Source organism: Eschrichtius robustus, chromosome 14, assembly GCF_028021215.1.
Source record: "Eschrichtius robustus isolate mEscRob2 chromosome 14, mEscRob2.pri, whole genome shotgun sequence".
In the NCBI taxonomy this organism is placed as follows: domain Eukaryota; kingdom Metazoa; phylum Chordata; class Mammalia; order Artiodactyla; family Eschrichtiidae; genus Eschrichtius; species Eschrichtius robustus.
Window position 1 is genome coordinate 20,555,028 of NC_090837.1, and position 27,647 is coordinate 20,582,674.

Consider the following 27,647-nt stretch of genomic DNA (forward strand, 5'->3'; position numbering starts at 1 on the left):
TACTCTTTTGGCCCTCTGTCATATTTTGCAGAGAAGAACAAAGCCAATGGTATTGTAACACTAACTTTGCAATTCTCTTTGTGAGTTGCGTCTTTTTTGTTGCTGCCGTTTGTTGCATGATTAAATTTAGGATGATATAGCAAATGGTTTGTTTTAATGATTACATATTGATTTGGATTTCTTTCTCTTGTGCAAAAGGAAATGTACAAATTACAGCTGAAACTCTGCTAAAATCTACTGAGGAAGTACAAGGTATGAAGGTCAGTGGGACTAAGACGGATAATAATGAAGGACACGAGAATGGCCATGTGAGTAAAGGTCTCTCGGCTGGGTGCAGCGGATACCCAGAAATAGACAAAATCATGAGCAGTGGTGAGGTTTCAGAGACTAGCACGTTAGTTTCCCCAGAGCCTTTAAACTCTGTGGACCCTGGATTAATAGAAGCAACTAAAGAAAAAGAATGTGAAGAACTAAAAACCTGTCCTCCTTGGTTGTCATTATTACCAGGGAAGAGTGCCATTTCCAAAGTGGACAATGGAAAGGAAGAGTTGTGTACATTAAACCTTGTCTGTGAAGCAGATGACAATCGCCAACAGGTTCCTGGCCACCATAGTGAGAGACACAGTTCTGCACATGGTAGTCCCAAAGCCATGAGAAAGGTGGTTATTGTAGAACCCTTAGAAGAAAATTCGGAAGTTTCACATTTCACATCATGTTTGTCTGGTCCAGAATTCAGAACAACATCCTCAAAAAAGTGTGGTTTTGATGGTGATAGCTTGCCAAAGGGATCTGCTAAAAAGACAGACAATTCCTGTTTTGATGGGGACGATCAAAGCAAGAACTTGGCTTCTAGAGAAGAAAATAAACAGCCTTTGAACCCCAGGAGTGAAAGAGAGGAACTCTTTCTTGTTAATGCCAGGCAAGCAGAAGAGGATGCTAGTGGTCACTATTCTGGAAAAAAAGAGGCTCTTGACTTCTCCAAAGAAAATATCCACGATCACTACTGCCCTCAAGGCAGTATCCATACAGACTGCTCTAGTTCTTTAATGGCCAATTCTTTTACTGAAGCCACGGAAATAATGTTTAAAAAAAATGATTTAAAAATCACTTTAGACATTCAGGATAACTTGGCAAACCATGAGGACCATAGAGGAACTTTTGCTAATATAAGCCATCCAGGCACACCCTCTGAAGAGAACCATTTTTCCTCCTCAATGCAGATTGAGGAGCCAGAACAGACAACCACTATAGAGCCCGGTATGTTAAGTGAAAAGATTTACAGTAAAGACTCTAACTCCTTAGTCAGCACCCAGAGAAATCTGGAAGACAGCACCCAGTTAAATGAAGCATCACATGACGGATTTCTGATTGAAAGAAAATCCCCTGTGAGTTTAACGCCAGAGGACCAGATAAGTTCTATAAATGAGGTGTTGAAACCCAAGAAAGACATTGCTCCGTTACTGCCAGCCCTAGAATTTGATGACAGACCTGAGTCAGAAATAGATGTACAGAACTCCCAGGACGACGGTCCCCATTTAGATAAACAGAGCACTGCATGGGAGGTGAATGAATTTCCTTATGCCAATGAACTACTTGTAAACAAAATAGGAAGTGAATGTGTTTTAAATCAAGTGTTCCTTAATTGTCAAAACCATGCGAAGTTGCCAACTGACAAAGAGATGCCTGTAGCAGCGAGCGAGGGCTCCCAATGGAGCCAGCACCCTCTGTCAGAGGATGGAGCAGATGTCACTGCTGGTACCCAGACTGTTCCTGTAAAGACAAAAATGAAAGACATCTCTCCACCAGGTGACAAAACCTGTGGTGCCTCTTCAAACAATCCCACCTTAAACAGCAAATCAGAAAGCCTAGAAAGAAAAACTGAAACAGCTGATTCAGGAGCAGAAGGTCTGCATTCCAGACTTCTCTCAAATCAGAAAGAAGACGCAGGCTTGCCTCAAGAGGTCTCTGCTGTGGAATGTCAAAGCATTCAATCTCGGGATCTCTCTAGCTGCCCTTGTGTAAGAAAAAACGTCCCAGAGGAGAGCGCGTGTTCTGCCCATGCTGCCCTGGAGCCCAGCGAAACCATCCTGGGAGTTGAGAACTGTCTGATAACCAAGTATGAAAATGCATTTCAGCACAGCGATCACCGCCCCCAAGGGAGAGAAGCCTCCGTGGAAAGTTGTATCCATAAAGTGAGTTGTACATCGGCGGAAAGTGAGCCAGGTGGGGGAGAAACTGAAGGCAGCCTTCCAGGAGGTAAGATCAGAAACGAAATGACGGCAGCCATGTTAAATAGTGAAGCTCCAAACAGGACCATCCACACCACCTGTCACATCCATCCCAGCGAGGAAGGGCTAGAAGAAAAAGAACAGGACACACCCAAAGAGACTGTGTTTTGCAAACATAACATCTGTGATTGTGCCGCACAGGAATTAGACCAACCTGCAAACATTCCAAGCCCTGAAAAATTGTTGGACCAGTTTCCTACTGTTACGTTCTCCGGTGTTAGAAACATGAACCAAGCAGCTGAAACTCCTGAGCAGAAGGCAGATGAAGCCCTCAGCTGCCAGAGCAACCCAAACAGATCCGATGAATGCAGGAGTGAAGATAACCCAGCTAAGGAGACACTAGGCAGCGACCAGAGAGAGATGGTCGCAGAGCCTAATGGAGAGGTGAGCCACAGCCTGAAGGATCTGCCAGTCGGTTCAGGCCATAACAGCTCATCGTCTGGTGGAAGCCTGAAGAAAGGGGCCTTTGAAAGGATTTCTGGTTGTGAGGAGCCCATAGACGGTATGGCAGACGTGATCTCCACAGGCTGTAGTGATAAGGGCACAGAAGGCGTTGTGGACATAAGGGCGTCTAGTACTCTTGATGGGCATGCAAGGCAGGATGGGCCAGTGTTACAGGAAACCTCAAGGAGTGTGCTGTCACAGAGGGGAGAGCCTATTGCTGCATTTATGGGAAGGATCGACCAGGATTCAGATTCCCAAGATGCTACTTCCTCGACAGCAGACTTTCTCGAAATTAAAAAATCCTATGAAGAGAAAGTATGCAGATTGTTAAAAGACTGTGAAATGGAAGTGTGTCCAGACTCTTGTGCCCCTGAGACAGGGTCTGTGGCAGATCATAAACCAAATGTAAGAGTATTGGATAGAATAAATGTGTCTTTAAATTATATTCATCTTGAACAGCAAGCTAAAGAAGCATCTCTGAGAGAAACACAAGGAATGATTGAAGGATCAAGACTAGAAATAAATTCTGAGCACGACAAGGGAAATGCCATTGGAATTTCCTCAGAAGAACTGACATCTTCTGGACACCAAGAGGAGAACTCTGTTCCCCCGGGAAGCCTGAAACCCACTGAGATAACTCCTTTGCATCCGTTGTCTCAAGAAAAATCAGAAACAATTATGAATAGTGAGGAAACTGACCCGAAAAACCTTTTTAAACCAAAAGATGGTGAAATGCCCTGTGAGAATGTAAAGGACTGCATGGTCCTGCCTGAGATGAAAGGAAGAGCACCAAGGGATAAGAGTAATCCTAGCGAAGAAAGCAGCACAGCCCTCATTGCGGAAAGTTTGCCTTTGACGATGGAAACAGAAACCGAAGTGAAAAGAGAAGAAACTGCAGAACACCAGAGGGGACCACGGGGTCAGTTTCCTGCTGTGGAGGAGTCCGAAGAGATGACTGTCAGAGAAGGTGTTCATGGTGATAACATGAGCCGGGTGTCTCAGACCCATCTTAAACCCACGAGGATGCCGCGTGATGCTGAGGACCAACAGAGCCAGAAGGCTTTGGACTACAAGGAAGAGGAACAGATGCATCAAAAAGAAGCACATGCAGCTTTGGAACGATGCACATCATCTAATATGTTGTCAGATGAGGTGCAAAGTAAGAGCCAACCTAAGGATCGCAAAGCTGAGCCCACCGTGGTGAAAGAAATCACCCTAGCAAAGCCAGCCACAGGTGACACTGCTGCAGGGTTTCAGAAGCTGAAAGACCCAAAGGAGGAAAGCTTGCGTCGCCCATCAAAAAAGGATATTGAGTCGTGCGCAGGCCCTTGCCTCCATGATGCCCCCCGGAAAGCACAAGACCCCAACTCTGCTGGGCGTGATGAACTACACGGTGCCTTTGGGAACACTTCACATCAGAAAGGAGTGCTTCCCTTAAAGAAGCAGCCCCACCGAATGTGTAAGAAAGTTTCCTGCCAGGAGCTAGTCAACACGGGGAGGAAAATAAGTAAAATCAGAAGTTCTGCCTTTTTAAAGAGCTCCTCTGAAACCATCCCCACAAACGCACACAGATTTCTCAGTTCACATGCTGTGTCTGCACCCACACAACCGGAACCTGAAACAGCCCCTGCCAGGAGCCTTGTTAGCCACGTACCAAAGCAGAAGGCCACTCCAGGCCAGCCCTCGGGTAGCCTGAATGTTCGGAAGCCTACCAAAGAATCAGCCTTACTCAGCAAGCTGTCCATCCTTGCCTCCAGACTGGCCCCGGCCACAAAGACCCAGAAGCTACGATATCGGCGGTGTTCCTCTGACCTTCTTCCAGTGGCTAAAAGCTACAAGCGGCTCAGATACAAAAGGCTCCTGGATGGGTTTTCCTACAGCACAATGCAGCTGAATCCATGGTTGGCACGTAGTAATTGGGACAGGAGACCTAACAGTAAACCCTTGACGCTTTATTCGCTCGAAGCCATCAAAATGAGCTTCATAGATTTGAGCGACAAGATGCCATCCCTGTTGTTTGGTTCCGAAGTCTTCCCAGTATCCTTTCACGTGAAGTCAGGCTCTGAGGGCGGGACCGAGTCCCCAAGGACTTTTCCCGAGCACTGTGCACCCGCGAGGCTTGCCTTAGGAGAGGCCCGCCGGTGCCCGTCTTCACCTCCTAAGTGGACCTTCTCTTTCTTCTTGGCCCACGACTGCCCTGGGGTGGCCACGTTCAGGGAAGACCCTGGCCTCTGTTGTCAAGCAGGCGCCCAGCCTCCACTGCAGCCTCCAGTTCCTCTCCAAGACCATGGAGCCACCGCCATAGTCCAGACCAGAGCGGGCTGCTCCGTCCTTGGCCTTCACACACTCCTAGCACTTTGTTCCCCAGGATGTTACCGAATCTGGACGAAAAAACGGAGCTGCTCCAGCCACATGCCCACCATGCAGAGGCTCTTCCTGACCCAGTTTACCCAGGGTCTGAAAGGGTTACGGTCTCCCACCTCCATAGCAGACAAGGTCTTCTGTTCTCTGCCCTACTCGGTGGGCCGAGTACTGTCCATTTGGAGCCAGCACGGGCCTTCTGCCTGCCCCTTCGAAATCTCTGCTCTTCATTCCTCTCACAGCAAGCGGCAGCCACGTCTGGGCACCATGAGCAGGTAAAATCCATCCCCTGTTCTTTGCTAAAGTCCCATGTTTGCATCCTACCACTGGGGAGAGGAAAGGGCGCTCCTGAAAATGCAGGGCTCAGAGTCTGTGTCTGCATTTCCTGTTTATTGCCAGATCTCTGCTAAGAACATGCAGCAGTAATTCTGAAGTGTAGACCCCTCTAATTTTCCTGGAGGATCTAGATTTCTTGCAGAACCCTTTATTTTGTACCTTCCTTTGTTCTGTCCATTTAATTCTGTGAACCATTAAATCTTGAATCTCTCCTTTTCTCCTCTTGCCCTCACCTTGCAAAGAACATATCCCATTACTATAAGTAGTGATTTGTGACTTGTAACTATTACTTGTTCACAAGGTATTATAACAGCCTGCACCTAACTCAGTGGTTGGTGTGTAAAGGATACAGAAGAAATACTTTTTAAATAAACTAATTAATTACATAGGCATCACCAAATCTAGTTTAGGAACCTCTGTGTTTCTTTCTGGAGCAGAGAAGCTTCAGAGGTTGGCATTTACATATTATAGCTATAGAATTTATAGAATTTTAAGTGAACTGGAAAAGAGTTCTTGTGGTTTCACCACTGAGAATAGTTGAAAATAATTTCACCAATATCATTTTACCTTCTAACAGGAAATGAGAGAAGAAAAAGAATTTGGGAGTTACATCCCTAAAGATCTGCTTTAGACATAATAGATAAATCCTCCTATTTGTAATCCTCTGGATAAACAGAAACTTTAAACATTATTTGGTTTGCCCTTATCATTGCTGTAGTTTAAAACTTCAACACCAAAAAAGCCTTAAAATTCCAAACGGCCTGGGAGAGGCCTTGTTGTTTGTGTGTCTGGGCAGAGTCTCTCACGCAGAATCATCCTGTCATTGAAAAGCTTCTGAGGCGCATACTGTGAAGCTACCCAGCATCTTAGCAGAAAACTAACTAAATAAAAGAGCTTCAGAAAGACACCCCAGAACCTGAATGTGGCTGATTGTGAGCTCTTGTCCTGTAGGTAAACAAGAAAATGTTCACTTCTTATCAGGCAGCCATAAAAATACAACAGGATGAATCAAATTGTTTTAAATGATGCTGCACTGCTTCTGTTGCATAGTTTGTTTGCCTCTACAACAAACTCTGCTCTGTGTCTGTACACTCAGTTTTTTTGTTGTTCTTTTCATGTATTTATTTATTTATGGCTGCGTGGGGTCTTCTCATTGCGGTGGCTTCTCTTGTTGTGGAACACAGGCTCTAGGCGCGCGGGCTTCAGTAGCTGTGGCTCGAAGACTATCTAGAGCGCAGGCTCAGTAGTTGTGGCGCACGGGCTTAGTTGCTCCACGGCATGTGAGATCTTCCCAGACCAGGGCTCGAACCCATGTCTCCTGCATTGGCAGGCGGATTCTTAACCACTGTGCCACCAGGGAAGCCCTGTACACTCAGTTTTAAATCATGTTACCTTCTTTAAACTATGTCCAGTCCTAAGGTAGCATGGAGGGTAGTTATTCATTTCACCCTGTGAAGGTGAATGACCCTGTGACCCTTTTCCCTCTTCCAGAACTCTTCCTCACCTGACTTTTCTGTTTTCTGGTGGGGAATATTTTCTCTCTCCCTTAGATCCTGTATCTGACATTTCATTTATTTTATTTTTTAGTTTACTTTTAATTTAATTATATATATGTGTGTGTGTGTATATATGTATTTTAAAGATTTAATTTTTAAAAAAATTTTTATTTATTTTTGGCTGCATTGGGTCCTCGTTGCTGCGTGCGGGCTTTTTCTAGTTGCGGCGAGCGGGGACCACTCCTTGTTGCGGTGCGCGGCCCTCTCATTTCAGTGGCCTCTCTTGTTGTGGAGCACGGGCTTCAGTAGTTGTGGCTCGCAGCCTCTAGAGCACAGGCTCAGTAGTTGTGGTGCACAGGCCCACTTGCTATGTGGCATGTGGGATCCTCCTGGACCAGGGATCAAACCCGTGTCCCCTGCATTGTTGACAGGCAGATTCTTAACCACTGCGCCACCAGGGAAGTCCCTATTTTTTTAATTGAAGTGGTAGGGGTGGTATTTGTGGGAACTTTTTTTCTCGTTGGCTCTAAAAGTGCCTTAACATCATATATATCCTTGGCTTAGAGCTTAGAAGTTTGCTGTGTTTGTAGACACACTTAGAAATGTTAAGCGTGATAAATTGGGGAGCCCCAGAAAGCAAGACTTAACCAAGATTAAATTATGTTTCCACAGGGTTTTCTCATTTGAACCTCATCCTCCAGCACTCCATAATATGGGTCAGACAGGCATCTTTTTTGCCTTTTTTTTTTATAGATGATGAGACTGAGGCACATGGCTTTTTCTGACTCGGGCCACTCAGCTGGTTGCTGTGTCAACTGAGCTAGACCCAGATGAGGCCTCTGATTTGGTCAGCCCCTTTCCCAGTATTCCAGATTGGTGCTAAACTCTCTAACAATCTGAATTATCTGTGTTTCAGCCATTGAACAAATTTCTCTAACTTCCCAGAGGAGATGGATTATATGGTCATTATATAAACATCTGATTAATTAAACCTGTACTGTGTCTAAATTCAGTAGAAATGGATACAAGCTTTACTTTGAGGGGTACCAAAAGCTCTCCAACAATGCATATTAATGTATCTATAAGTGATTAATACCATTTTTCATCTATAAAAATCAAAGCTTAATTATAAAGGAACTAGCCCTGTGAACAGTTTTCATCTACATGGCCATGTTTTATGTGGAACTTGGCTTTAAAGAAGATAAGGTTTCTTCACAATTTTTTGTACGTCTATAGAAATTGGCAGCTTTTATTTTAATACGGTTAATACAGAACTGAGGAGTGTATTTTTATCTTTAAATTACTTTTTAAAAACTTTAACATACATGTTCAACAACTTGATTAAAAGGTATAAGGTAAAGGGTATTCTTGTCCCCCTCCTTTCTCTTACTGTCCTCTGTATATCTCTCTCTGCCTTCTTTCCATTTAAGATAGAATATAATCCTCCTGTCAGCCTGCCTCCATTCCAGTGATGGGCACGTACATGTAATCCTCATGCCTGGGAGGGAGGTTTTCGTCTTTCTGGGTGACTGACACTTCTCGTCTTCCTTGGGCTCGGATTGAGCATCCTTCCAAACCCACGATACACCAGAGCCTCTCCTGCCATCCCGCTGCCCTAACCTGCCTCTCTTGTACTTTTGCTCCACTTCAGCCACACTGCGTTACCATCTGTGCCTCTTCCGGGCCTGGAAGCTGCTTACAGCACCAGCGGCAGTCATGTGAGGTGAGGCTCCAGTGGCGCCTGGCACGTGAGGGCTTGTGGCTTGAAGTGTGTGTGTGTGTGTGTGTGTGTGTGTGTGTGTGAGAGAGAGAGAAGTGGGCGAGTGCACTAGCGGCTGGTGTGGGTCGGGCATGGTATAATTCTGACCTCTTGTTCTCCTTCTCAGCCTGATCTGCATCTCTCAGATGAACAATCTGAGGTTCAACCTGTGTAACTAAAGTTGTGTGATCAATCCCATTTATAAAAAAAAAGTCAAAATCCCTAGCCGGCTCATTGTACCACAAGTCCCCTCAAGATACTTCTTGGTCATTTAGCCGATTTCGGTGCCCAGATGGGATTGATGTCGTCTGAGCACAATCCATTTGTTCAGTTCACTAAATGTCTTCTTCCCACAAAAAACCTGTTCCTTTTTACGTTTTTCATTATTCACTGCACCTTCCTCGTTCGTTATTCCATCACAGTGAAGTGGATTGACCACATTCTCGTCGTTTTTTACATGTATAGACACAGGTGTGTCCAGAAGTAACAAGAGGACAGGTTTACTGGGAACGTCATTCAGCTCTTGTCTGGATGTTAAGACGAATGTGCCGACATAGAAGGTGAACCCGTCCCATGTCGTTCTTCTCTGTCTCTCTCTCCGTGGTGCTAGGCTAGAGCCTCCATTCCCTGCCTTGGTACCAAAGTCTCACTTGGTAACAGACTCAGCTGTCAGCAAGCTCCTGCTTTCAGCCTCCGAGTTCCCGGTTCCTGGATTTGATGAGCTGGATGGTGTGACAGCCCCATGCCCGCGACCACAGAGCAGCCCCCCAGAACAGAAAGAGGTAAATTTAAAGTGCTGATGGGGTCAGGTGACGGTGGCACCACAGATGACGTGACAGGTACAGATGGGCCCCTGAGTCTCTTTGCTACCACGTTTACCTTCAGCTGAGTATGGGAGGTTAGCAAGACACTAAAGGATACCTTGAATCTCTTCTTCCTCATCGCCTTCCAGACCCTTTTTTCTTGATGATGCATTTAACAGTGTTTAGAGAACTGAACCACAGAGACGAGTGAACAATGGTGTGCTTCAATTTTGAAGTATCTGCTGTCACCAACAGTTGCAAATTTCCATATTGATAATCTCAGTATCTGAACTGCATGTACAGTAACATAAAGGGGGCGGTTGCTGAAAACGCTGTTGGCAGGAGTGGGGGCGGCGGGGGGTGGGAGATTTGTCATAAACTACTTCCTGAAGTCATCTGTACACTGAGGAAGCAATGCGGTGGGTGTCAGGAAAGGGGACTTCATATATTTAGAATGTCTTACAACCTGACCATCTTTCTTCTTCTTAAAAATAGACTGAGCCGGAGAAGAGGCCAAAGAAGGTCTCACAGATTCGCATCCGGAAAACCATTCCTAAGCCGGACCCTAACCTTACCCCCATGGGCCTTCCTCGACCCAAAAGGTGAGCGCCTTCTCTAACATGCATGTGTGCACTTTTTTGGAATTTGGCAGAATATAATGACCTTTTGAATGATCATATACTCTGAGCTTTTGTTATACTTCTAGGAATTTATCCAAAAGAATTCATCGGTACTGTGGCCAGAGATTTGTGTGCAGGGATATTTGAACGCGTTCTCGATCACTTTTCCTGAGCTCTCTATGCCGGGTGCTGTCGCTCTGTGTACACAGTCCCAGTTCATCCTCCAGGGGTGCTGGAAGGTAGGCACAGCCGTCGTCCCCAGGTTTAGGTGACGGTGCCAAGGCTCAGTAGCTGAGAAATCTGTGTTAGGCCAGAGCGTCCCTCATGACAGAACAGGTGGTTCCTGTCTCTCACAGGTCTTACCCGACCCCACAGCTCAGGCTCACAACATTCTGTGCACAGAACTGGGAAGGGACCTACACATCATGAAGGAAAGATGTCTTTTTTTGTTTTCAAGAAAATGCTAGATCCATGTTATGGTCCATAGTATAGCCTTTAAAAATTTGGATTCTAAAGATTTTTATGACAGAGCTGATTGCTAATTCCTATAAAGTGAAGTGGAAAGAAAAAGATTACTAAATTATGTATTGGTTGGGCGTGATTCCAAATTGTGTATTTGACATGATTCCAGTTTGGGGATGATGTATATTACACAGACACTATGAAGATATAAACATTTTAAAAAGACCTCCAGAGTTATGTTTTCTTGTGATGGATTTCACTCCTTAATTTCTCATCAGCAAATGGAAGCCTGTGTCCCTTGATTAACCCAAGGTAAGTTATTTCACCTTCCTGAGCTTCAAGGACTTACCTGTAGAATGTGAGTAAGAATTCCCAACACTTAAGATTGCTGTACAGTCCAGTTGAGAAAAAAATGTGCACTGTATCTATTTTATTGCTTCACACAACACAAATGCGATAGTTAACTGTTACTGTGATTTACGTTCCACTTTTCCCACGTGGTTCTTATCTTAACGTGTTGTGTTTTTATCCTACAGTTCTTTTATTGATCATCCTACCATGTCTTTTCAAGAGAAATTTTTAAAGTATTTCAGATATCCTGGGTTGAATAGTACTTTTTACTAGAATGAAATAGGGTTCAGAATCATGGTATTCTCTCTTGAATTTTTATGTAGATAGAAGTTCTGGAAAACCTTATTAATAAAGATAGGTAGTTGGGAGTGGAAAGAGTTTTAAAAGAACAATGACATTCAATCCTTTCAACTTCTGTCAAGTAATATCAAAAAATCAGAATGATCTATCAACAAATCATATTTAATGATTTATCACCTAATCTTTTTTGAAAGCAAAGAATCAAAAAGAGCTGACTCACTCGGGTTCTGTCACCCAGACTTTGGAGGCCAGCAGTGGCTCAGTTTATGGGACGTGCACCGAGGGGATCTGACCAGTTTCAGATACCTAAGAATTCTATGTTACTTTCTCACTTAGGGGCACTTTAGTTAATCCTATATAATGAAAGGATTGAAAAATAAAAGATCTTCAATAAATCTTTACCTAAGACATCTTGGTAAAATGCTTTTATTACTTCAAATACACTTTTTTATAGACACTTTGAAGGTGCCGATTTAGGGCATTAAATTTATGGAAAATTTTTGACATACAGCTTACTTGGTGAAGGCAGTTTTTATTATTCAAGCCCATTGGCCAAATCATTCTTACTTCCTAACTTTTCTGCTTTCCAATTATAATATAGTCATCCCTCAGTATCCTCGGGGAGTCGGTTCCAGGAGACCCCCCGATACCAAAATCCATGGATGCTCAAGTCTCTTACATAAAATGACCTGGTACAATGAATACAGCCTCCCCTCCATGTCTTGGGTATGAAACAGTAAATATGTTAATATTTACCTTCAAGAAAATCATACAGACCATTGAAAAATAAATTATGGAACACTTCTTGTAACGTGGATTTCTAAAAGCCATAAGTCAAAATTAAAGTTATGTATAAGACTTTCCCATTTTTGAATTTATAATAAAGCAATGTAATTTATAGCTAAAATAATAAATTATGAAGTGAGGAGTATGTTAGAAAGCATGGTATTGCTTCAGTAAATGTGTAGACGTGCACGAATAAAACTCTGTTATTAGACTTTTAGGAACAATTAAGAATCATGTAAATAATCAGAAATAAATCCATTAATTTATATAAATCTCATGATTGCTTCAGTATTTAATGTAGGAGAAAAGTGTATCACTGCAAACCAATTGGCATGGCAACTCATATAATTTTTGTTATTAACAAGAAGTAGAAGTTATAATATTTTGTAAGATGAAGATTGAATAATTGACTTAAATATTTCCTTATATGATTTGATTAATGTTCTTCTAAGTGATAACAGACTGTGCATGAGAGTTGAGAATAGTTTGAAAAGACATTGTGTACAGTTAAATACATGACCAAGCTATTTTTGGTGTTTGAAGCTCTCTTTCTTAAGTAGGCATTGTTTGATGATAGTCAGGAGGTGAGTGAGGCAAAGTCCCTCTGACAGCCCCATTCCACACCATATCTGAAATTAGGCTGAGTCCCCTCTTGCTAAAGCCTCTCTTCTCTTAGCAGAACCGTGTGTAAGGTGGGGAAAGACACGTCCAAGACAGGTTTACGGTGATTTCATTAATATCTGAGGAGGGCCTAGTGAGATCAGTGATTTTATTCCGATACCAAAGTAGAATTCAGGGTAGATAGGGGCTGTTCTAAAAGAATTTGTGAGGGGACTTCCCTGGCGGTCCAGTGGTTAAGACTCTGCGCTTCCACTGCAGGGGGCATGGGTTTGATCCCTGATTGGGGAACTAAGATTGCCGTGTGGCGTGGCCAAAAAAAAAAAAAGAAAGAATTTGTGGGAATGGAGACGTCTACATGAGTGTAAGGACACTTCTCAGGTGTGTCACGTGCAGGAGATTAAAGATCGGGAGATTGATTACCCTAGAGCTGGGTTTCAGTGTGTCTGTGGAAAGTCTTCTAGTACACTGGTGTGAGGACCCCTGGTCTAGCAAAACCTTAGGGCTTTTACCTTAGTATCATGTTATTAGTCTAGGTCCAGTCAGGAGACGGAAACCACACAGTATCTTAAACAGTGGAAGTTTAAAGTGTTAAAGTATAACAGGAGAGTAACTGTTAAGGTGTACCGAGAATTCTGAAGGGCATCCTAGGGCCAAGGGAGAAGGGGGCCCTCTCCCCCAGATTGGAGTCTGACTTTGTTGGAGAAGGTGTGGTTGCAGCCCATCGGATGGCCAGGTTGCTAACGCCAGAGTTGGGCGAGCAGGAAACAACAACAATAGCCTTCCAGGGCATGAGCTGAGGCTGGAGGGCAGGCAGCCGGGGTGTCAGGGTGCTGCTGCAGGTGCGTGGCCTGGGGCATGTGGCGTTTGCTCCAGGAGAGTCACAGGAAACAACCCTGAGGATGTTGGGGTCCCACTATGGGCTTCAGTCCCCGAGTGCCCCATCTGCGGTGTGGTGGTCACCAGGCTAGTGCTACAGGGGCACTGGGGGGTGCTCCACGCTCTGGCTATACAGCTGGGGCAACTGTCCCCATCCGGCCCCGCCCCAGACATCCCAGTACACGTGCACCCATGATGGGCCATGTGGCAGGAGCAAGAAGAAAAGCTCCTTTGCTCCTCCAGTGTCCTCCAGTGCCTCCTTCTGCCGAAGCTCAGCACCAACTCACTGTGAAGAAGAGATGCATTAGGAGTCCAAGATGCCATTGTCACAGAGCAGGTACTGAGGGTGCATTCTGAGCTGAGAAGCAGTAATTAGATAACTGGTACATTCCAGTAAACAATAAAAATTTAAACACATTCACTTGACCAAGAACTGTTCTTTTAGGAAGAGATATGAATAAATGGAAAGGCATGTATTTAACACAATTATAGAAATAAAGAAGCAAGAATAGCCTGGAAAATTCAGAAAAGGAGTGAAATAAGAGTACTAGTGTTAAGAGATCTTAAAATATATTGTCAAGTCTCAATAATTAAAACAGTATGATGCCAGAGCATAAATATACAAATTGGTAAAACAAAGTCCATAATTAGACACAAATACATAGAGAAATTTAGTATGTGACAAAGGTGTCCCCTCAAATCAGTGGTGAAAATGGACTATTCAGTAAAATGCTACTGGGTGGGACAGCTGGGTGGCCATTCTAGGAGTAATAAAGCTGCGGGACTTCCCTGGTGGTCCAGTGGGTAAGACTGTGCGCTTCCACTGCAGGGGACACGGGTTTGATCCCTGGTCCGGGAACTAGATCCTGCATGCCGCAACTAAGAGTCCACATGCCCCAACTAAGACCTGGCGCAGCCAAAATAAATAAATAAATAAATATTAAAAAGAAGAAGAAAGCTGGATCTCTACCTTAGACCTTTCACCAGAATATCTTCCAAATAAAATCAGACTTAAATGTAAACAAATGAAGCCGTAAGAATAATTGAAGAAACTATAGGAAATGGTTACTATAACAGAAAATTCAGAGCCATAAAATAAAAAGCTGAAAAATATATGTCATAAAAATCTATCACTTCTGCTGGGAAAAAAAGAAACCAACTATAAACAAAGTCAAAACACAAACTCTTAATTAACTAGATAGGAGGAATCCTTTCACAGTGTATACATATATCAGGTCATCACAATGTACACTTGAAATATCTTACAGTTCTATGTGTCAGTTATACCTCAGTAAAGCAGCATCTAAATGAAAAATTTTAAACAGCTTTATTGAGAAATAGTTCACATACTATGTAATTCTGTGTTTTTTAGTATACTGGCAAAAGATACTAATCCCAAGCAGGATCAATAAAAAGAATTTCATACCTAACTTCAGAAAGAAGTTAGGTATGAAAACTTCAGAGTTCCAAAGACAAAGAGATAATCTTAAAAGAAGCCAGGGAACCTTATAAATGTATACATCAAAATCTTCAAAATAATAGCAAACGGAATCCAGCAACATATTAAAAAATGATTATACACGTGACCAAGTGGGATTTATGCCAGGAATGCAAGGTTAGTTGAACACAGGAAATTAATCAATGGAGTATACCACATTAATAGAATAAAGGGGGGAAAGCACATGATTATCTCATTAGATGCAGAAAAAGCATTGGACAAAATCCAACACCCTTTCATGATAAAAACACTCCATGAACTTCAGAATAAATAAGAGGGACTTCCCTGATGGTCCAGTGGCTAAGACTCTGAGCTCCCAATGCAGGGGGCCCGGGTTCGATCCCTGGTCAGGGAACTAGATCCCACATGCCACAACTAAGAGTTCACATGCCACAACTAAGAGTTCACATGCCACAACTAAACATCCCGCATGCCACAGCGAGGATCCCACACATGGCAGCAAAGATCCCACGTGCTGCAACTAAGACCTGGTGCAGCCAAATAAATATTTTTTAAAAAGGGAGAGAGGGAAATAAGGACTTCCTCAAATGAATAAAGGGCATCTACCCGAAAACCCGAAGCAGAAATCCTACTTAATTGTAAAAGACTGAAAGATGTCCCCTAAGATCAGAAACAAGACAAGGATATTCACTCTAGCCATTTCTATTTAACATTCTGCTAGAGGTTCTAGACAGGGCAATTAAGCAAGAAAATGAGATAGCACTCAGAAAGGAAGTAAAACTATCTTTTCAGTTTCTTGTATATAGAAAACCCTAAAGAATCCACTATTAGAGCTAGTGAATGAATTCAGCAAGTTTGCAGGATATAAGATCAAGATACAAGAAAAAAATAATTGTATTTCTATACATTAGCAATGAGCAATCTGAAAATGAAATTTCGAAAACAGTTCCATTTACTGTAGCATAAAAAAAAAAAAAACCTAGGGATAAATTTAACAAACGAAGTGTAGGACTTGTTCAGTAAACACTACAAACTACCAACTACTGTTGAAAGAAATTAAAGACCTGAATAAATGGAAAGACATCCATTCATATATTGGGCTACTTAATGCTGTCAATAAGTTAGTACTATGCAAGGCAATCTACAGCTTACTGCAATCCTATTATAAAATGTTGACTACCTTTTTTTTGCAGAAATTGACAAGCTGATCCTAAAAATCCTGAAAATACAAGTGACCCAAAATAGGCAAAACAACCTTGAAAAAGAGGAGCAAAGTGGAAGACTCACAGTAACCCATTTCAAAACTTATTACATGCACAGTTAAAAATAATTGAAATGGTAAATTGTATGTTTTGTGTATTTTACCACAGTAAAAAAATATATATATACACAAACTTAGTACAAAGCTTCAGTAATCAAAACAGTGTGGTAATGCATAAGGATTGACATAAAACCAACGGAGGGGACTTCCCTGGTGGCGCAGTGGTTAAGAATCTGCCTGCCAATGCACGGGACACGGGTTTGAGCCCTGGTCCAGGAAGATCCCCCATGCCGCGGAGCAACTAAGCCCTTGCACCACAACTACTAAGCCTTCACTCTAGAGCCCGAGAGCCACAACTGCTGAGCCCACGTGCCACAACTACTGAAGCCCACGCGCCTAGAACGCATGCTCCGCAACAAGAGAAGCCCACGCACAGCAACGAATACCCAACACAGCCAAAAATAAATAAAATAAAATAAATAAATTTATTTTTTAAAAAAACGACAATGGAATAGGGAATTCCCTGACGCTCCAATGGTTAGGGTCTCCGTGCTTTCACTGCCGAGGGCCCGGGTTCAATCCCTGTTTGGGAAACTAAGATCCCATAAGCCAAGCCGTGTGGTGTAGCCAACAAAATAAAAAGTAAACCAATGGAATGGAAGCGTTTGGTGGTTTCTTATAAAACTAATCATACTCATACCGTACGATCCAGCAGTCATGCTCCTTGGTATTAACCAAATGAGTTGAAAACTTATATTCATATAAAAACCTGCACAGAAATATTTATAGCAGGTTAATTCATAATTGCTAGAATTTGCAGGCAGCCAAGATGTCCTTCAGTAGGTGAATGGATACTAAACCATGGTACATCCAGACAATGGAATATTATTCAGTACTAAAGAGAAATGAGCTCTTAAGCCATGAAGAAGACATGGAGAAACCTTACTGAAATACTACTAAGTGAAAAGCCAGTCTGAATAAGCTACATACTGTATGATTCCGGCAATGTGACATTCTGGAAAAAGGCAAAACTATGGAGACTGTCATTGAATCAATAGCTGCCATGCAGTAGGGAGGAGGGAAGGAGAAATAGGCAAGTACAGTAATTTTTAGGGCAGTGAAAATGATTCTGAATGATACTGTAATGGTAGATACATGTCATTATACATTTCTCCAAACCCACAGAATGTGCAACACTAAGAGTGAACCCTAATGTAAACCATGGACTGTGGGTGATTATGATGTGTCATTGCAGATTCATCAGTTGTGACAAATGTTCCACTCTGGTGCAGGCTGTTGATAATAGGGGTTGCTGTGCTTAGTAGGGGAGTTGCAGGGGGTTCCAGGCAGGGTGTATATGAGAACTCTGTCCACTCAATTTTGCTATGAACAAAAACTGCTCTAAATAAGTCTTTTTTGTTTTGTTTTGTTTTGTTTTTTTAAGATAACAGATAACCCACAGAATCAGAAAAAGTGTTTGCAAGTCATATATCTGATAGGGCTCTAGTATGCACAATATATAAAGAATTCTTACAACTCAACAACAAAGCGACAGCAACGCAATGTTTTAAAGTAGGCAAAGATTCTGAACAGGCATTTCTTCAAAGAAGATGTAGATGAATGGCCAAAAGATGATACTCAGCATCATTAGTCATTAGGGAACTGCAAATCAAAACCACAAGATGGCTCTCACCCACTAGGATGGCAGTAATTTTTTTACAAATAAAAACAACAAATTAAGTGTTTGCATTGAGGATGGGTAGAAATTGGAACCTTCATACATTGCTTGTGGGAATGTAAAATAGTGTAGCCACTGTGGGAAATAGTTTGGCAGTTCCTCAGAATGTTAGAGTTACCATATCACTACTTCTAGGTATATGTCCAAGGGAAATTGAAAACATGTTCACACAGAATCTTGTACATGAATGTTCATAGCAATATTCTTCATAACAGCTAAAAAGTAGAAACAATCCAAATGTCCATCAGTTGATGAATAGATTAAGAAAGGGTGGTCTATCCATAGAACGTTAAAAAGAAGTACTGAGACGTGCTACACCATGAATGAACCGTGGAAACAGTGTGCTAAGTGAAAGAAGATCGACTCCAAAGAGCACATACTGTATGATTCCATTTGTATGAAGTGTCCAGAATAGGCAGAACCATAGAGGCAGAAAGTAGATACGTGGTTGCCAGGTGCTGGGGTAGGAGAGGATGGGTGTGACTGCTCGTTGGTCCAGGGTTTCTTCTGTGGGTTGTGAAAACGTTCTGGAATTAGTGGTGATGAATAACATTGTGCCTCTACGAAAATCCACTGAACCGTACATACACTTTAAAGGGTGAATTTTAAGGCCACCGTCACCTGGCTGTGAGGAGAGCCTGTAGGTGCCCCAGCACAGGATCGGGGGTGCTGCACCCACTGACCACCAGGCCCCGCCACATCTTTCCAGGGGCCAGATCTGCCACAGCATGAGCACAGCAGTGTGCTTTGGGGGTCACAGTGGCATGGTCCTCACAGGAGACCCCAGGGACCAGGGCTTGACCCCCGAGCGAGCCCTTCAGAGCCTCAGTTTTGTCAATACTAGAATAGCACAACCTTGCTTCAGAATTGTCTCAAGATGCTTCTTTACCGGAGGGAAATCAAGTCATAAAAACAGATCAAGAGATGGAGGGAGCAAGGAACCACCAGACAGAAGATGCTCGAGCGTAGACTCTTGGCAGAGCCACTCTGGGCAAAGTGGCATCTGCACAGAAAGTGTCTGCTTTTGAGGACGTCTACACATCCCACCACCTCCAGTGAGTGAAGCCCCTCTGAGGAAGGCAAAGCTTGTTGAGAGCCTAGGAATCCCAGAATCTGAACTTGGCGCTTCAGCACTCACCTCAGCTCAGAAACTGGACATGGGTGCACGCTGCCCTGATTTGCTCGTCAGAATGACTGTCAGAAGCCTAATCTTTCACTTTCCAACAACCCATCCAACATCCTTAATCTAACGTAGCTATTGCTGTTGTTAAGAAGCAAAGTAACAGTTGTTTGTTGGAAATCCCTGTGAAAAATCTTATCTATGCTATTATTTATGTATTTTTTCCACAAGCATGTTCTTTGCTGAATTGGAATTGAACCAAACTGAACCTCAATTAAGATTTTCAAAAAGCCAGGAAGAAACTAAAGCACAATGCCGAAAAGTTTATTGCTGTGCTGTTCAGTCACTCCTTAACTTATCTGAAAAAGGTTTAAAGCACAGAAACTTTATAATAATTTGCTCTTTTGTAATAAAGGTACTGTGCTGTCTGAAAATAAGTTTCTGCTAAGAGTGGTGGCCTGAAGGTTGAAGCTATTATCTTCTACATAGTACCAAAAACTAAGAGTGAACAGACAGATTGAGCACACTCATAAAAATAAACAAATAATAGGGTGAATTTTATGATATGTGAACCAAGGCTTCTTGAAGACTGGCTACAGGTCTAGGGCAGGAAATGCACGAGTATAGACTGTCTTGTGCCAGAAAGTGATGAGCTCTCAAGAGGCAACTGGGGTCATGTCGGAGAGACACAGGAACCAATTTGAAGAGACTGCCACAGATGAGACAGTCTGAGCATCAAAAGGAATAATAACTGCAGTAGATTGAAGCACATGAGATATGTTTCAGTCCAACAGTTCATAATGAATGAGTTCACAACTCATTGGCCGTATTTGGATGACAATAGGGAAACAATTCATTGTTTTGTAAACTGGTAAATAAAGGGAGAGAACCAAGCATACAACCCACTTTTCCTGTGCAAACGGTACCTCAGGGTTACCAAACCATGGATGAGCATGAAGTTTTCTTTAGGTGGAAGAATTCTCCTGGGAGAATGATAGACTGTCACCATGTACAATCCTAAAGAACTAATAAATATATTTAGTGTTTGTCAGTGGCTGGCTGCTAATACACAAAAAGGGTGACAGCTGGGTATCATGTCCCTCGTGATGGACACCTAAAAGTCTATCAAAAACCCCGGAACACCTAAATCTGATCATACCTCTCTATTTAATTACCAGTCCATAGGAAATACCTGTAGTATTTCCCATATGTTTGGGTCAGAGGAGCATGTTAAATGACATCAGTGGGATGTAATCAAGAAAATCTAGACTGGGGAAGCCACAGACCAAATGACCTGATTTCTTACACAAAAAAATTACAAAATAAAAAGGCAAAATAGGACACTACTAACATAAATTGGGACAGTATTGATCAGACTTAGAGGTTCCAGGGACTTTGTGTTGTTTGAGAGAAGGGTTTATAAGTTAAATATGCTCATTAAAATTCTTGCCAACCACTAAAGAACAGAATACGTATAATTTTCAAGCCAGGAGGGGAGAATTAAAAAAAGAGAGTGGTCAATTAAGCAGAAGAAACATTGAAAAAGTAGGACAAGAAGAAGCTGTAAACTAAGATAATAGGTACTCATCCAGTTATATCCCTCCAAGTAAGTATAACTGGACTAAATCTCACAAAGTTGAAGATTGATGCCCTGGAAAAGAAGATCCAGTACTCGTTCTCATGAGACACATCTAGGACTCATCTTTTACTTTTGGAAAGTAGAAGAATGGAAAGCATAGAGTTGGGAAACCGATCTTGTCTCTTGTAAGAGACCATGAAGAATTTATTTTTTTCTCTTTACAGGTTAAAGAAAAAGGAGTTTAGTTTAGAAGAAATATATACCAACAAGAATTATAAATCTCCTCCTGCAAACAGGTAAGTACCTATGAGCAGGAAATAATAGATTGGGGGGGCTTCCGAAATGATCGATGCAAATCTCCAATCCTTGTGCTTCGGAAAGGGTTTTATGTTCAGTTCTTCCAATACCGGGGTCTTGAAAATAACTAGAATTGGTATTTTTAGTTCCCAACACTTGAATTGGGGTCAGTGGTAGGATGGGAAAGAGATGTGTGTCAGGTTAGGTAGTCTCCTTTTCGCTTGTACTTGCGTTTTTAGCAAATATGCCGGCTGTCTTCAGGACTAATAATCATTGATCTTCAGATATGACTCCAAACCCAAGTACAGAAGGCATTTCACTTGGCTACCTTTGCGTCTAAACTCAGTTCAAGTCATTGAACATTTATTAAATTCCTGTAGTGTCCAGGATGTAGCTGGAGAGTTTTATCCTAGAAGATAAAACTAAGGCATTGATATAAGACTATTCATTGCAGCATTGCTAAATAATAGGAAAGGATTGGAAACAACTTAAAATATCCATTAATAGGGTTCTGATTAAATTATAGTCCATCCTTGTAATGGGATACACTGCATAGCCATTTAAAAGAATGAATCAGATACCTGTGTACCCAGCTGGGGCAATCTTAAACGTTATTGATAGGTCAGAGTGGCACAGTGCATAGGCCAGTGCATGTAGTTTGCTGCCATTTTAGTAAAGAAGAAACCAAAGTGTTGGATAGATGCTGTGGGTCAGCAAACGACAGGCCAGGTCCAACCAGCAACCGGTTTTCTTTCTTTTTTTCCAGCCCTGTGAGCTAAGAATGGTTTTTATTCTTTTAAAGGGTTGTTTAGAAAACAAAAAAGGATATATAGCAGAGACTTGTGTGCCTCGTTAATTTTAAGATGTTTACTACCTGGCCCTTTACACAAAAGGGCTAACCTCTGATGATACATGCTTACCTATGCACATCTGTACGTTGAGTGGCTTTGGGAGGATACACAAAACACTGTTGCTGCTGTTGCCGCGGTGGGGAGTGGGGGGTTCATCTTACTTTTATTCTTTACCCTCCTGTCCAGTTTAAATTTCTTCACTATGTGCTTGTACTACATATTCATAGATATATGTGTTTTGTCATCAAAAAATAGCTGCAGACCAGAGGAAAGAGCTGTCAGGAGCAGTTAGCCTTTAGCGCCCATTGACTGGGAGGGTTGGTGGCCCCCAGGGTGAGCATGTTGGTGATTCTGTTTTGTGCTCCACCCTTAGGTGTTTAGAGACCATCTTTGAGGAACCTAAGGAACGGAATGGTACGCTCATCTCAATCAGCCAACAGAAGAGGAAGCGAGTTCTGGAGTTTCAGGATTTCACAGTCCCACGGAAGAGGAGGGCTCGCGGTAAGGTCAAGGTGGCAGGCAGCTTTACCCGGGCCCAGAAGGCGGCACTGCAGAGTCAAGAGCTGGATGCTCTGTTGATACAGAAACTGATGGAACTGGAGACCTTCTTTGCCAAGGAAGAGGAGGAGCAGGAGCGGTCGTCCGGTTGTTGAGAAGCGATTCAGGTGGGGGGGTCTCAACTTTAGACTTTCCCGGCCTCCTTGGAAGAGGTTGCCTAATTTTGCCCTACCGCCCAAACCACTCAAAATGCAAACTATGGATTTTTACCTATTTCAAGGTGCAGCCTTTTTAGGAACTGGTGAAAGAGGGTCCTCTAACTTGTACTGCTGAGTATAGAACCTCAGGAACGCTCCCTTTCTCCTGGAAATGGTCCTGAATGATGTCGGCCTCCTCCCCACACTGTCTGCCATCCAAGGAGGAGGACACCACATACCTTCAGTAACACTAGGTTTCCAAGGACTCACAGCATTTGCACGTCCATGTGAAAGTTCCGCGTCGTTTACGGTGGTGCTAGACCAAGATTATTTAGACACGTGGCCTAGGGAGGGGGACCTGGCGTCCTGTCCCGTGTGGTCTCACCGGCTCATTTCAGTAGTTGAGGAAAGATGAGCTGCTGTGTTTTCTAATCCTTTGAGCCCATCTGTCCAGAACCAGGTGTGTGTGTGTGTGTGTGTGTGTGTGTGTGTGGCTTTTCCCCATCATTTTCTCCCCTCTGTGACTGTGGGTCACTAGTGCCAGAGGAGCCCGTCCAGGCCCCATTTGAAGTAAGTTGCACTTTTTAATGTGGTGGTGTTGATTATTTTCATTTGTTTTATTTCCCTTTTTTTTTTTTAATTATTGCTGCATGTTTGGAGCCTTTAAATGTGATTTTAAAGCAGTTTTTTAAGACATCAAGGAGAAAGACAGTACACGTCTTCAGAACACACGACAGGCATTTGACCTGGTTTGTCGGTGCGTAGTGTGAGGCAGCCGAGAGCCGTTTTCCCGTTGACGTGTTCAAGCAGCCCCTTCCCTGCCTCCAGCTCCTAGTGCGACTCATTTCTCATCTGGGTTCTCATTCTTGCTTAAGTAGTGGTATTTATTTTAATGACGGAAGTTAAGAGCAGGTCTCTCCCCCAGTCATTTAAAAAGTTGGAAGCTTGGGTGTGGTCTTAGTGGGTTTCATCTGAAGTGGTGGTCCATGACAAAGGCATCCACGACGGCTCAGGTGGTGATGAAGCCGACCCAGAGCGTTCGCAGCTGCCAGAGCAGCCCGCTCCAGAGTGGGGAGGAGGACAGGCTGGGGTCACGAAGTTCCATGGCCAGCCCTCTTGGAGGGCAGCTCACTGTACTCTGGGCTCCTGCGTCAGACCTACTGGAAGTTTGGTAGAATGCCAGACAGAGATCTCTGGGTTTCTCCGTTTGTGCCTGCGGCAGCCTGTGGTCAGAGGACCAGAAGCGTGCCGTGTGAGGCCACAAGCCCGGAGGTTTCATTCCTTTCCCACTTAAGGCCTGTGTGCCCTTGCCTTGCTTCCCCTCCTCCCCTTCCCTTGTGTTTTATCTTTTTTCTCTCTCTCTCTCTCTCTCTCAAAACAAGAGTGCAGAGAATTAACATTCCTTGGCTGGTGAGTGGGATGCTAAGCCCAGCCTCAGGACACTGGTCACCTCTCCCATCCTCCCAGGAGCCACTGCCGTGGAGCAGCGCCAATGGGAACTGTCAAAGCTCCAGAGACATTTTCGAGTCAGTCTGTGAGAGGAGTGAGTGGTGCCCTCCTGGATCATGTCTCCTGGGTCCCTTTGGTTTCCCCGTCTGTCATGGGATGGGAGGATGGGGTGGGGGTGGGGGTTTCTATGTGCCTTTCCTTTGCAGGTTGACAGTCTGTGCCACACTGGAGCAGAAAAACTGACAGTGCGAGAAAAACGAAGTGCCACATCTGTCTTGTAGGCCCACTGCCTCAGACAGAGCATTTAGTAAGTGAAATACACACCTGGTGATCCACGGAGGCTTCTAAGGCCACAGCCACGGAGCATTAGAGGGGAGCCCGGCTTCCGCACCAGCTCTGAACAATGCAAACCAGATGCTGCCATTGTGCATTCGCTTTGCCCAGACTGTGTAGACACGACCTGTGTTTCCCCTCAATACCTCTCCCTTCCTGGGACAGGGTCCTTAGACACAAATGCTTCTCTCTGTCTTTTTGCTTAAGGGAGTGGGATGAGTTTGTGCCCTTGTACAAACGTTTTTAGGAAGCTCCTGCTGGACAGCTTGCAAACTCCCAGCAAATCTACAGAGCCCTGTTTGCCAGCTCCATTGCCAGTGTAGACAGGTGTGCAACGTGGCAAGCGTGGCAGACTGAAGTTGACGTGGGTGCAGCTGTGGCATCACCAACATTACGGAGATACAATTTCAAGTTTGCCCGTTGCAGGAGTGGCACTTGTCAGGGCCAGGAGCAATGATTTGGAACATTGGCATTTGGAATGGGGGCTTGGAGGAAGTGGAGACCTGGGTTCCTTCCTTGTCCTGGGAACACAGGAAAAAGCTCCGCTGAGGCCAGCCCTCTCCTTGTGATTCTTGGCTTGCGTCTGGCCAAGGCCCTTCCTCATTCCAAAGTTAAGAAGGGGCCCCCACTGCAAACTTGAAATTGCTTACCTGAAGTTGCCACATCGGGTTCTAGCCGTGCTCAGCCACACCTGTCTTAACATCCATTTTTACCATTGGCCTAGCCAGCTGCAGTCTGTGGTCCTCAGAGCCAGCCACCTGCCCATAGCTACAGGAGGTCTGGTTCTGGGGTGGGAGTTGGTACAGTTTCTGAGTATGGGGACTTACCACCCAAAGACACTTAGTGTTTTTAATATGGGAAAGAGAGGAGAAATCTCAGGTCCAGTCAGGGTTCTGCACGTCAGCTTTTCACTGAAACTTTCAACTATAGTGTTTTCCATCTGTCAGTTTATAGCTATATTTGCCCCCCCACACCTTCCCCCTCCTCTTTTCTTTTGGTTTCCTTTCCAGCTACATTTCTCTATTAATTTAAATGTACCTCATCACCTGTTCAAGCAGATCATGTCCACTTTTTTTTACTGACCGTATTCTAAGAGCTACAGCTGAGGGAGGTACAGTGGAGAGACATAACAGCGTTTGCCTTACTCGGAGCCTGAAGAGCTCAGAAACTCATGCTGTGAATCCTGAAACAGTGCTCCTCCAAGAGCTGTGAAAATCATGACACTTTGTCACAATTTTGCCTGAAAGGGTCTTTTGCATGAGTGCCAGAGACAACCTGAGGTAGATTCCAGATCCCACCCTCTGGGCATGATCCTCCCCCTGTGGCTGGTTCCCTGTCTGCCAGGCTAAGGGCTGCACAGAGTGCAGGACTGGGGCCGCCGGTCCAAGGCTTGGTGCGGCCTGATGGAACGCAGAGCCAGTGCTCCGTCTCCAGGCTGGGATTTCATCTCATAATCAATGTACATCAAGATGCGCGAAAGACCAACTTTTAGACGGTGGTACTTTTCTCCCATTCCCTGGGGGCGGAGTATGCAGTTGGTGCTTTCTTTAATTCCCTTGTGTTTTGTTTCTGTAAGCTTCCCCCACCCCAGTATCATGGAAAGGACCTCTGAAACACCACATCATGGGTGGCTGTATCCAAAGTCTTTAAGTAGCTGGCCAGAGGTGCGGAGTATCCTTTCCTGGATTCATGCGAGGGAAGGGCTCCTTGCCACGACTGAACTTCCTGTATAAAAAGCTGGCCGGGAAGAAGGCTTAATTTACTGAAATCAAAGTTTAGTACTATCATCTAATCACAAATTGAGCAGCAAAGGCTATTTATTTTTATTGTGAAGTGAGGGTCCCCGCATAGCCTGCCATCTAGCACAGCACTCTCTCAGATTGGATGCTTGTTCATTGTGTGTCTCCACGAGCCCCTCTCTGGTGCTGAATCGGATTTTAATTCTTGGCAAGAGGCCTCAGCATCTCTTTGGGCTGGTCTAGGCCAGTAAATAGCTGCCTGAAGTGTTTGTATATTATCATGGTCAATAGTTCAGTGAAATTTGTACATTTTTGGTAACATTGGCATACATGATGCCCCTGCAGTTCCTTTTCTGTTTGGTAGTTTGTGACTCTAAAATTCCCACTGTTATGTGTGTTAATTTATGAAAATAAAAAGGAAATTTTTTTTTGAAAACCTTTCAAATAACTCTCAAGGCTGTTATTTTATTCTTATGGCTTCATTTTAAGTTAAAATTCTACCTGTAATATCATGAGGTTGCTGTTGTTTTTAATAAAACATTCCAAAGTTATATATATCACACAAGCATTTTCCCTTCCAAAGCGGTCACCATTTTCTGGACTGCACTGTGCTCAGAACATGTGTAGAGCTCCACGTCTGGGTGGCCTTCCAAGACTGTCGTGGAGCTTTTAAAATTTACTCAGGTGGCAGATCATCTCTTGTGAGGGACTTTGGTATTTGGAAACAGCCAAGACTCACTCAGATGAGTCACACCCAATTAAGTTGGGTAGGGATGCCGAGCCAGTATTCTAGGTGTGATTTTTGAATAGTGTTTATTTTCTCACATGGCTGGGAAATGAAAAAGCAATAATAAATTCAGGTCAATGGGGCTTCCCTGGTGGCGCAGTGGTTAAGAATCCGCCTGCCAATGCAGGGGACACGGGTTCGAGCCTTGGTCCGGGAAGACCCCACATGCCGCGGAGCAACTGGGCCCGTGAGCCACAACTACTGAACCTGCGCTCTAGAGCCCGCGAGCCACAGCTACTGAAGCCCACACTCCTAGAGCCTGTGCTCCACAACAAGAGAAGCCACCGCAATGAGAAGCCCGCGCACTGAAACAAAGAGTAGCCCCTGCTCACCACAACTAGAGAAAGCCTGTGCTCAGCAACAGACCCAACACAGCCAAAAATTAATTAAAAAAAAAATTCAGGTCAAAATGTCAAATATTAGCAACATATCTGGAATAAGAGCTTAGCTTGCGAAGGAGGCTACTTGGGAGAGTATAAATACGGTGGAGTACATTCATTTACTTTTTAAAAGGTCTTAAAAAAATAAAAAGGTCTTGCCTTTTATCTCATATCCTTCCCAGCTGTACATGAGGTTAGGTTGTGAGTCCTCTGATTCTCAACTCTTTGTTTAACCAGTGGAAACTGGTGAAAGAATGACTGAAAACAAGGCTATTTAACACCACGCCTACGTGTTCCAGATAGAAGCGAGATTCCTGAGGATGTTCTTACTCTGGCCAGAGGGAAAGCAGTGCCCAATGTCCCCTCCTGGCCTTCTTCCAATTCTTGGATTTCTACAGTCAAGACCTCTCTCTGTCCTCCTGCCTGGCAGCTGTGTTTCTGCTGCTTAGGTTTCAC

General features: G+C 43.8%; 1 protein-coding gene across 5 annotated transcripts in view; it reads left to right on the forward strand.

The window, feature by feature from the left end:
- Nucleotides 1-26,460, forward strand: part of PRR14L (proline rich 14 like) — a 55,294-nt gene extending 28,834 nt beyond the window's left edge. For 3 of the 5 annotated variants that reach the window (XM_068562290.1, XM_068562294.1, XM_068562291.1), the window contains 6 exons: nucleotides 199-5,368; nucleotides 8,577-8,648; nucleotides 9,295-9,466; nucleotides 9,983-10,089; nucleotides 20,885-20,956; nucleotides 22,182-26,460. In XM_068562290.1, the coding sequence (XP_068418391.1) occupies nucleotides 199-5,368; nucleotides 8,577-8,648; nucleotides 9,295-9,466; nucleotides 9,983-10,089; nucleotides 20,885-20,956; nucleotides 22,182-22,461 (5,873 nt within the window). In that variant the 3' untranslated portion in view covers nucleotides 22,462-26,460. Of the gene's footprint in view, nucleotides 1-198; nucleotides 5,369-8,576; nucleotides 8,649-9,294; nucleotides 9,467-9,982; nucleotides 10,090-10,193; nucleotides 11,096-20,884; nucleotides 20,957-22,181 lie in introns of those variants that run through there. The other 2 variants (XM_068562292.1, XM_068562293.1) reach the window with 2 other exon arrangements.
- Nucleotides 26,461-27,647: the final 1,187 nt, after the last annotated feature.